The sequence below is a fragment of the Tyto alba genome, unplaced genomic scaffold (assembly GCF_018691265.1).
Source record: "Tyto alba isolate M040663 unplaced genomic scaffold, T.alba_DEE_v4.0 Super-Scaffold_33, whole genome shotgun sequence".
Classification (NCBI taxonomy): domain Eukaryota; kingdom Metazoa; phylum Chordata; class Aves; order Strigiformes; family Tytonidae; genus Tyto; species Tyto alba.
This window is the reverse complement of record NW_024881308.1, coordinates 6,377,307-6,388,055: the sequence shown is the minus strand read 5'-3', so window position 1 is coordinate 6,388,055 and position 10,749 is coordinate 6,377,307. Positions and strand designations below refer to the sequence as shown.

General features: G+C 46.0%; 1 protein-coding gene across 2 annotated transcripts; it reads left to right on the top strand.

Annotated features, from left to right (window-relative positions):
* Window positions 1–8,795, top strand: GHRH (growth hormone releasing hormone). Of its 2 annotated transcripts, none has more exons than XM_033003611.2 (7): window positions 1–415; window positions 3,749–3,848; window positions 4,682–4,972; window positions 5,703–5,807; window positions 6,425–6,562; window positions 6,897–6,993; window positions 7,860–8,795. In XM_033003611.2, the coding sequence occupies exons 2-6, from the start codon at window positions 3,769–3,771 to the stop codon at window positions 6,958–6,960; spliced, it is 678 nt and encodes a 225-aa protein (XP_032859502.1). In that variant the 5' UTR covers window positions 1–415; window positions 3,749–3,768; the 3' UTR covers window positions 6,961–6,993; window positions 7,860–8,795. The 2 variants fall into 2 exon arrangements, with proteins under 2 accessions (XP_032859502.1, XP_009974911.2); XM_009976609.3 differs by having other exon boundaries at window positions 4–415; window positions 4,682–4,813.
* The last annotated feature ends 1,954 nt before the right edge of the window (window positions 8,796–10,749 follow it).

Below are 10,749 nucleotides of genomic sequence, written 5' to 3'. Positions count from 1 at the left end.
TTTGAACGATAACGCATGCAAATGACCCTCGACTACAGGCATAACACTCTCCCCGCAACCTCCCTGCCTGCGTCCTTGCACACACACAAAAAAAGAGGATGCTAAACACAGCCTTTGAAATTCAGGAGGATAATTGATTCTCTGACGCGTAGAAGCCCACAGGACTCCTGAGGGAGCACAGGTATAAAAAGAGGAGATGCACCTCCCTGGCAGCCAGAGGACAGCCGGGGGGAGATCCGAGAGTGTCCTCCCTCCTCAGCAGCACCCCGGGTCCTGCCCAGGCACCGTGCGGAGGGGACGGAGCCAGCAGCGCTCACAGAAACAGCTCTAGAGAAGAAGAAGTTGTATTTGCAACAGGGGAAGGAAACACCTGGGCAGGAGCTGATCTAGGAAGCGCTTGTTTTCTAAGGGAACGGTAAGTGTGAGTCTCTGTATGTGCATTTAACAAGGTAATGTCTATTCAGAAATTGGAGACAAATAAATTACACTGAAATGCATTCAAAGCTAGCATCAGTAGTTAGCTTTGCCAGGTACAATATCCTTTGCACCATACAAAATTTTTTTGTACCAAGTTATAGAATGAAACAGTAATTGAACTATAGGCTAAATGAAAATCAGTACAATAATAAAATAGACGAGTCTTGTAAAAACATATTGGATGTTTACTAGCTGTAGCACACTTTTCCTCTTTTGCTATACTGATGCAAGTTCTTTTTACTTGGAAAATGAACGCTGTTTTACTCACCTGTCAGTAAAACTGTGTTTGAGACAAACCAAAGTGTGAGGAGAAATGCAACAGTGTGTTACAGATAACGCAAAGCCAGCTACAACAAGGCAGAGTAAGGCACTTAAAAGGATTTCTGCTTTTCAAATGTAGTATTTCATAATATAAAAGTCTGAGCTTTATAAACAGCAGGCATGGTAAAAGCTTTGTTTCATCTACATAGTGGTATTTTTAAGACTGATCAGGTTAAGGTTTCAGAAACAGTAAGAGACAGTTACCCCATCTCTCCAACATCACTGTCACAATGCTGCTGTTAGTGTTGCACAGGATGGAATGAAGCTATTACGCTTTGTCTGCTGGAATGGCACTAAAAGCTCTTCATCTTAAGGGGAATGTATTTATTAATCATTTTTTCACATGCTGCCAGAATGGAAAGTAAGGTGTCCCTCACCTCCAGAGAATTTTGAAGGTGACAAGGTTTTGCAGAGCTGTCAAGCTGCCTGTATGCAGGGTGACACTTCAGTTCCTCAGCTTCTCCTCTGAAATAGCAGGCACTTCTGGGAAGGGGTGTAGGACTTTCATTTAAGACTCCTTCCCGTGAGAAAAAGGGAGACAGAAATACCCAAAAAGCTAGGATGAGAAGCAGACAGTAGTTAAGGGAGAGAAGACAAAGCAAGACAGGGGAAGAAAGGCAAAGCCAGAAACAAACCAAAAATACTGCAAAGAAACTAACAGTAGAGCACAAAAAAAATCTCAAAGGGACAAAAAGTGATTCTGGAGAAAAACCCAGCATTCAAAGAAGAGAAACCAGATACAGAAAATGGTAATCAGGGCTGTATCCTAGGAAGAAAAAAGGGAAGCAGACAACATCAGGCTAGGTTTTCGTTTACATGGATACTTAAGTTCTCAGCTCACATAGCAACTTTCCTGGTACTGATTAAATCTCCTGGTTGGCACTTTCTATAGATGCTGGTGCCACAGTCTCCTGGTACACCCTGACAGATGATTTAGATCATTTCCTCTATCTAGAAAGATCTGATTTGGGATTGGTCTTGGAGGTATTTAGGGGAGAGGCACAAAAGAGGCATGATTTTCCAAGTTTGAATTAAAAAGAAAGAAGAAAGAAAAAAGAAAAAAAAAAAAGGCAAGCAGGAAATTTGCTTTAAAACCAGAAGCCCTGTAAATCTCTCAAAGTCACTTTTTTGGTGCTTCTGACCATTCCTCAGCTCTCTGAGGAGCCAGAGCAATTCTGTAAGAGACCAGGTATTGGAGGTAGGGGATGCCACCCATTTCACAAGAAGCTCTGCTGGAGCCAGCAGCGCCGGTGCTGCTCCCAGGGGAACAGATGGGGAAGCTGCTGGTCCCCTAACTGGGAACATGAGCAGCTGGAAACAGGCTGGGCTGAGAATGGATTTGGGATAAGAAACCCCATTTCTTAGTGCACCATCTTTTCCTGTGTCTGTCCGTGCACTTCTGACGCTGCCACTAATTCTGTTATTAACTTCTATGGTATCAAGATCGGACCCACTTGCAAGACCACCAGTCCTTAATTAGCCTTCCCCTTACTATGCTGATCTACAACCAGGAGAGTGGGCAGCTATATCCGAGCAGTAAAACAGAGCTCATTGCTGATGTTTTCCATCAGAAACCACCTGCTCCTACCACCACCGTCAGTAAAACCCGCTGCTTGGAAAAGTCGCTCAGGTAATTAGAAGCCCAACCAAACCCTTTCCATCTGGAAACTGCTCTTTTTGCAAGAAAGTATTGTTATACATTTGGAAGGGTTTTTTTTTTTTATCTCTTATGGAGATCAAACATGTTTCTGCTCTTTTTTTTTTTTTTTTTTTTTGTGTAAAATAAGACAGGGAACAGAGAAACTTGATATTTTAAAGATTTCTATCCACATTCTTAAAGAATCTTTTTTGAGCCAAAGATCAATCGCTTTCAATCAAAACTCAGGAAGAGCATTCACTGAAATACCTTCCCACTGTCCCTCGCTTCCAATGACAAAAGCATCGCATTCAGCTCCTGAAGGTGTGCAGCCTCAGACGACTCTGTCCTGAGTCATTCGCAGCACCAGCCAGCCCCAGGACGCGAAGCACCGCCGCCGGCTGTCTGTCAGAGGGCAGACACACACGGCTCAGGTCCATCTCACCTTCCACCAAAGCCTGTGCTCAGAGCAGCGTAGGCGCCTTGCTGAGCGGCTGGGGGGGGGGGGGGGGGGGGGCTCCTCTTGACACAGCAGCAGTTCAGCTCTCCCAAAGAGACATATTTCGGTCCAGCCGCCCCCCTTTCCCCAAGCACAAGGACTGAAGGAACAGTCTGTGTTTTGTCTGGCTAACCAAGCTCAGCACTGTTGCCTTTGATAAATGAGTTTGCCAGGGTTACCTCTAGGCCAGTATTACTGCTCTGCCCAGGATCTTATTTGGATTTCCCTGTTTCTCTCCAATCTCTGGACAGCCAGTGAGGCAGCCCGGTCAGTTGTTACGCACAGACCTGTGCCGTGCAGCTGTGTGAGCAGACACACGTCCCTGGGAGAGCGGAGGGGTCTCAGGGGCTGGTCGCTGATGGTCCTGTGCAGGCAGTGAGGTTGCTTTTGGCAGCCCCTGCTAACTGCTGCCCTCCAGCATCCAGGTGCTTTTACAGCCCGTGCAGTGGTCCCTGGAGCTCAGCCCAGCCTGAGAGCTCTACCTTCAGGCACAGCAGCGGGACGGGTCAATAAGGGGGTCACACAGCATGAAACCCTACTGATCAGCCCTGCCTCCCGACCCAAGGGAGACACCAGCTCTCTGAGGGGTCACACACAGCCATTGTCTCCAGAAATTGCACTCCCTGGGGAAGACTTTGCCACATCAAGACATCTCTGCACTGGGAAACACCATAACCACAAACACGGAGGCATTTTTCCAGTCCCTTTCTGCCAATAAATGAGCAGGGGGACCGAGAACACAAAGGTGGCACGTGGCCTCTCCTCCTGGCCCAGAGCATCTCACTGCCACTGACTCAGAATGCTCTGCCTTTCAGGTGACTCCAAAGGGTAGAAGATGCTGGATAAGGTCACCCTGCTCCTGTTCCTGCATTTAGTCGCATGCTCTATCTCCTCTCCTCTCTACCCCGCTCTCAGGTAAGCTCCTGAATGTTTTATCCACACTGTCACTCCCTGCCTCATCTCTGACCTTGTACAAAATAAGCATGTGCCAAATTAAGGTTGCCAGCACTTCTGAAAGCCAGATGGACTGTATGAGCATTGGTAAACCTATTTCTTTGCCTTGGCTTAATTTTTTGGGTACACTGCTAGCCTAGGGGTGGTTACCAAAGAAGGCAGGCACCTGACAGAATATTTCAGCCCAAACATTTAGTTTTAAGGTTGAATGCTGAGTTATATAGAGGGAAATTGGGCAATCTCCAGAGCAGGCTGCACCTCCAGCTCCATTACTGGTTAATATTTGTGCCTGCAGGCCACCTGCATTGAAGTCCAAACTGCAGATATTCTAGTACATGAACTCAACAGCTGCCTATTAACATTTCAAGTATTTCCTTGTCAACTGTTAGAAGTGGTAATATTACTTCCTACTACTACAAATTGATGGAAACCCAAAACTGAGCACTGGGTTCTATGATGCGGATTTGCAGTGTCCCATAGAAAATGTTTTAGACTGGTGTCAAAGCCATGACCTAATGCTACCAGAATTGCTGGAATTTTGGTCGAGGACGGTGGGAGCTCAACGAGGGGGAAGTGCATTTGAAGCAGCTCTATCAACCATCTTTTCACTGCTGAAATAGCTTCAGGGCAGTTTCTGGCTGGGGAGAGTGACAGACAACGCTTGCGCTACTGATGAGATGAGGATGGCAAAAGGATAAAGAAAAAGCTGGACAACAGAGAGAAGTGGTCAAGAAGATTGATCCCCAAGTGGCAACTGAGCATGTCTTGCAGTATGCTTTGGGTTTGTCTTGCAGGTACAGTCCAGGGCCAGTTGCTGGCAAGGCCATGAACTTCCAGCTACAGCACAGCAGCCCATCACAGAGCCAAAATCCCTCAGCAGAGAAACAGGAAGAGGAGGGTTTGTTAACAGACCCCACTGAGAAAAGGTTTGTACCTCACCTCTCAGCCCCGCTGCAGCAAGAGTACATTGGTTACGATCTTCCCCCAGCCCAGGAGCAGACCAGCAGGTCACTCAGTCCCACCAGCACCACAAAGTCCAGGCTCCAGGGGGAGAACCCAGCTGAGCCCTGCAACCGGAGCAGAAGGTTGGTACTATACCATCACCCATGTCCAGAGCCGTGTCCTGCTGTCCCCCAGCAGCAGGGGACATACTGACAGGGGCAGGGTCAGAGTCCCGTGGGAACCTGATTTTTCACTGAGCTTTGGGAATCCAACTGCACAGCTGTTAGAGCCTCTGCTTTCCACTCCTGCTAAGAGATGGAGGATGGTTGTTTCTGTCTGAAGCACAGAGGATTCATCCTTACAACAGTGGGACCAGCCAAGTGGGTTGTTCTTCCCTTACCCATGGATTTTCAGGAGCCTGGGTCTACCCACAGACCGAGAGACCTGCTGGAGGCTCCTGTCACCCTGTCCCAGCCCCAGCCCTCCCAGGAGGTGACAGTGCTGCTGCAGAGCACAGCAATGTCCCAGCCCCAGCTCTGCCCTCTCCCAGCCTGTGGTTCTCCTCCCTTCCACTGGTTCTCTGACCTCACTTTTGGTTTGCAGGAACTTCTCCTTACTTGCTTTAGTGTGGATACCAATTAACAGACATTTTATTTTGCCTGCTGCCTCCATGTCGGGACTGAGCTCCCTCAAATCCTTTCACCCTCTATCACTAACACAGTCCAATACCGAAAGGCGTTTGCTATGGTTACCTGCCCCTGATACCAGCAATGTTACATCTGGTGTATTTTGTCATCCGAAACAGCCATTTCTCACCTAGAATGTTCATTGCTAGCTCAAAGAGTGTACCTCGTGCTTGTCTTTCGCCCCTAGGATGCAGCGTCATGCCGATGCCATATTCACTGACAACTACCGTAAATTCCTGGGGCAGATTTCCGCCCGCAAATTCTTACAGACCATCATTGGCAAGCGGCTCGGGTAAGCCACAGTGTTTTGTTGTCCTAGGGCTAATGTGTTGCTTATAACACTGGGCAATTTCTTTCTTTTATGCATGTAGCAGAAATAGCTGCCTTTCACTGTAACAGAAGCAATCTTTCCTGCTGCTCCACATCCCAAAGGGCATCCTGCATCCCTATGTCTCGGATTCCCCTAGTCACAACTATCATTAAGCAGCCTAATTAATCCTTTCCTCCAAGGCTATATGCATCAGGTCAGTTGAGAGCTCTGCCATAATATCAACAGGCAATAATATTGGCAAATAATAGCTGCAATGATCGTTCACTGGTAGGAAACAGTCATGCCTGGTGCAGTTTGAACACAGAAAACAGCCTCTCCACTACCACTCAGGTAGCTTTGGTTAGATAGATCAGTGACTGCCACTAAATAAGACCGACTAGTCAGATGCAAGCCAGCTCCAATCGCTCTTCTAACAGAAGCAAATACAGCTGACCAATTTCTTACTGAACTTAGGCAGAGTGGCCCTAGGCTCAGACCCAGCAGGTTCCCTTGCTGTGCTTCTCAGCCTGACCCAAACTTTGAGGAAGGAACTCCAAAGCACCTCCGAAACAAACATGTTTCTCATCTTCGCTTAACAGAAGCGGCGAGAGCAGCCCAGGCGAGGGGGTGCACGGATTTCTGACAAGGCGCCAGTCTGACAGCATCCTGATGGACAGCCGCTACCACCAACAGATGGTACTAAGGGACTTCCTGGGAGCCATTCTGCAGAATCAAAGGTAGGTGGGAATCAGTTCATTATCTGCTCACCACAGGAATAAGACAAGGTCCTTATTGCTGTCTGGCTTCCAGATGTGAAGACACTGGATTAAGTATCATCTTTCAGGTACACTCAGGGAAAGATTAAAGCTCCTGCCTGACCCCATAACCCAGCCCTTCCCTTATGTGGGCAAGCAGGGTGCAGATAAGGAACAGCCTGTGCTGAGCCAGCCCACACCACGCACAGTAGCACATTACGGTGCTGTCTGCTTAACTCCATAATTCAGCAAAACAGCAGTGGAATAAAAGAATTTCTCTCTCAATCCCAATTATGCCATCACTGTCCTTTCACAGGCCTCAGGACACCAACAGCAGTCGGTTAGAAGGCTTTCCCAGCACCCTGGCTAAGCTCATGTAAATACTTCTCCCTTTTTCATCTCTCCATGCCCTGGTGAGTACCATTCCCTGCTCAGTTCTGTACATAACATGCTGCTTCTGCACTGCTCAAGCGGTTTGAAGGCTCACCTTCAGTGAAGCCAACTCCCACTGCTGTCTGTGAAAAAGCGTACTTGCTGCAATTTAAGGGGAAAAAAACTCCCAATCAGTTTTGTCCAGCACCTAAAGTCCTGTTAGCCTGAACAGATAGACCACGAGTGTTGTGAAGCTGCATGTGGATGCCTGGGAACAGGCTTGCAGCAACCAAAACCAGCCTTGTAAAGCTATCTGAGATGGTGTGCCCAAGTGTCCAAGCTAGGCTAAAGGCAGACTGAAGTCTTCCCCCAGGAGCAGAACCTGCCTCTAGATCCCTGGGACATTTCAGGCTTTCCCTGTACTGAATAGGAGAGGAAGTCTTACTGCTTTCAGTACTCCTCACTCCTGAAAGTGGTCACCTGGAATTTGGAATTACGCTCTAAATCCTGCCAGCCCTGGGGGACTGAGAGCCAGCAGACAGTTGGGGATACCTTCACTCACAAATGTCAGTTGTCCTGTTTGAAGCAATCTCATCTTACTCCTCTGTCCCACAGAAATTAAGCCTGTCCAACCCTAGCCAGCACAATATAAAGGGGTGTGGAGAGACCTGTGTGCATACTAAACAAAAATGGGGCTGGGGAAGGGGGAAGATCAGAATTTTACATAAATTGTGCCTATGGATTCAGCTGGGAACGCATGGCATTTCAGCATCTCTCTTGCCATACTTGACTTGATTACCTTTCCACAAATAAGGTCAGCCAGGAAAAGCCTCCAAAGAATGAAAAGACTTGTGTGTGTGCTCACAAAGTTTCCTCATAATTCTCTTTTCCTCCTGCTTCTGTCTAGAATAATTCAGAGCTCATGGATCTAACTGTACAGTAAGACCTTCACAGTAATGAAGACATTCCGGATGTGAGCAGCTGGACACTCATGCATACACTCCTCAGATCTGTTCAAAGGAATACCGTTCTGATGTGCTACTTAATTTACTTCAGTCTTCACAGTTTAACTCCCCTCTCTAAATACTGGTCTGTGTACTCAATCAGGAAAAAAAAACCTCCATGGTTTAACCTCAGGCTGCTTTACATACAGAGACTAAAACAATCAGTACAGTTGTAATCCTGCACACATACTGTCTACTAATTAAGGCTTTGAAATCACAAAGCATAACAGAATTTCTGCCAAGTCATCACTCTGAGGGCCTGATTAATAAACATAAGGCCACCAAAAGGCACCTTTAGGCAACTTAGTAAATTGATTACAACCTCCTCTAAATAGATGCTGATGGCACAACCACACACGCAGCTCACATCAGGGCGAGGCAAGACATGAATCCACACATCTCCCACCCATTAGAAACACTGCTGTGGGCTGCTGCTGCCTAGCTCCTTGATACAGAGCCCTGGCAGCAAAACAGAACTCCAAAAAGCTCAGCTACAGTTACTGCTCAGCCTTGAGGTGTTCAAACTGAAGCTCCAGCTCTGCTCCACAAGAGTTAAAGGAGATCTCTGTGCATCAGATTGGGCTGTCACTATGTTTTAATTCAATGTGCCATTCAGTGGCTCTGAACTCCACCCCTGCTAGTTACAACTGTAAATGTTTTCAAAAAAGTAACTTATTAACCCAGTGATCTCATACAGCTACTTCCTTCCCTGTCATCCCAATTCTCCTACTGTTTGTGTAATAATTGTCTTCAGAAATGTAAATAACATCTGGATGGGGTCTGCTTTCCCATCATTAGCAGGAAATAAACCTTGTTCTAAATAAACCTGTCCAACAGCAGGTCAAGATGGCTCTTTGTCTGTTGAGACGTTAAGATACTTGTTTCTGGGCCCAGAATGGAAGATGTTGCTCAAAGACAGCAGTCAAGTGCTCCAAGGACAACTCAGAGCTAACAAAGGCACCAGATCCAGCACCAATAACACAATATGAGGTTGGAAATACGGTGGCATGCAAACATATATTAAGGCCTCTGAAATCATCCCTCCTTGCACCTGAACTATTCCATGGTAGTCTACAGTAGATACCATCTCATTCTTCCTCAGGTGACCATATTTTAGGAGTTGGCTTTAGTATACATGGAAATTAGTTCATACTTGTATCAAATCCCTACAGATTACATTCTCCCTGTTAAGGCTTTACACTACCAGCACTATGAAAATATTACTGCTCAGCAGGATGGGAAGCAATAAGGGGATGTTGAAGGAGACGAGTGAAGCTGTGACAGTGGTGAGTGCACTAATGGGTAATCTGCCACCCTTCCGCAGGCAGGGAGCTGTCAGAGTGAGACATAAGCCATCCTTCTGCTTCACAGCATGGCTGGACAGAGAACCCACAAAAGAAAAAAACACTGGAGTAGGCCTGGTTCAAAATGTGTTTGTAAACCTGTTCTGCAACAACTAACATTAGGACTTACTTGCTCCAAGGAAAGGAATTGTAACAAAGCAGCTTCCTAAAGTAGTAAGTAAACATGGTAGCAAAAAAAAAAAAATTCTGTTAAGTGGCATAAAGGCTATATGCAAACACTAGATTGGATATTGCCAATAAAATCAAAAGACCTATCAAAAACACTTTGGAAAGACTTAAGTCTGCACGATTAAACAGCTGGGTGAGTACAGCTATTTGGAATAAAAGAGACTCCTTTGAAAGTTCAGTTTGCATCAAAATAAGGAAACAAATGCTCAAACTCTGGGAGACTAAATATAAAAACCAATAAAGCAAACCAGAAAACGCCTGAGGAATAAAAGGCCAAAAGAATAAAACCCACTTTTCCTAATGCATAGCCAAGGAGGTAAAAAATCAATAGTAACACACACAGTTTAGAGAAGATACATCACAGTAGCACTCCACAGTTTTCTTTTTGCATCTGTGCTCTCCTTGGGTAATGGGCCAGAGCTGTACAGGCACAGTACTGTCCTACCATCAGTAGAAAAAATTAGTTATAAACCAAAGCTGATTAAGTGAGCAGTAACAAAATATGAGGCTCAAGAAGAACTCACCAGGGTGAAAAGGAATTCCAGGGTAAAATACTACAAATAGTAGTTTAACTATTTCTTGCTTAAAACTCCTTTAGTCCCAGAGGACTGGAATGCAGCATGAGACCAGGTTTTTGAAGGAGTGCAGAGGAGGTCAAAGGAGTAGTTCATTAAATCTCTATGGCATCCAGTATAATGTTCACAATGAACAGATGGGCAGGAACTATTACAAAGAACAGAAACGGTGAGCTAAGTGTGAACAACTGTAGTGGGGAATAAGCAAGATGGCTTTTATAAAGTAGAGTCATGTCTCACACATGTGAAGTTCTTTGGAGAATTCAGCTCCACACCCTTTATCCACATGCTTGCTGGTTGATATAATTTTCCTGGATCTCCAAAAGACATTTGGTAAAGTTCCTTTGCTAAAAGGCCTTTAAAGAAACTAGTCGGACACGGGACAAACAGGAGCCAACATATATATTCGGGGTGGGAACAACTGTTAAGTTTCCCATGTGGAAGTTGCTCATCGGGAGGAGATTTGGGCCTTTGGTTATTACTATCAGCACATCCTTCAGTAAAGCCCCAGACTGCTGCCTCAACACTGCTTAGTGGTCCTGAACAGTAATTAATTGAGAAGTTAGAGCTCAAGTAACTTAAACACAGCCACCTGGCAACCAGCAAATTCCTGGCATTTGGTTTCATAGAACAGCAGCAATAACCTCAATCAAACTTGCATTTGGAGTGAAAAGGTTACTTCCAGA

What these genes read in the sequence shown, in the direction of transcription:
- GHRH (XM_033003611.2), top strand. Translation starts at nt 3,769, where the DNA reads ATGCTGGATAAGGTCACCCTGCTCCTGTTCCTGCATTTAGTCGCATGC. An exon ending in CCCTGCAACCGGAGCAGAAG is followed by an intron (nt 4,973 to 5,702) that starts GTTGGTACTATA and finishes TTTCGCCCCTAG; the next exon opens with GATGCAGCGTCATGCCGATG. An exon ending in GCCATTCTGCAGAATCAAAG is followed by an intron (nt 6,563 to 6,896) that starts GTAGGTGGGAAT and finishes GTCCTTTCACAG; the next exon opens with GCCTCAGGACACCAACAGCA.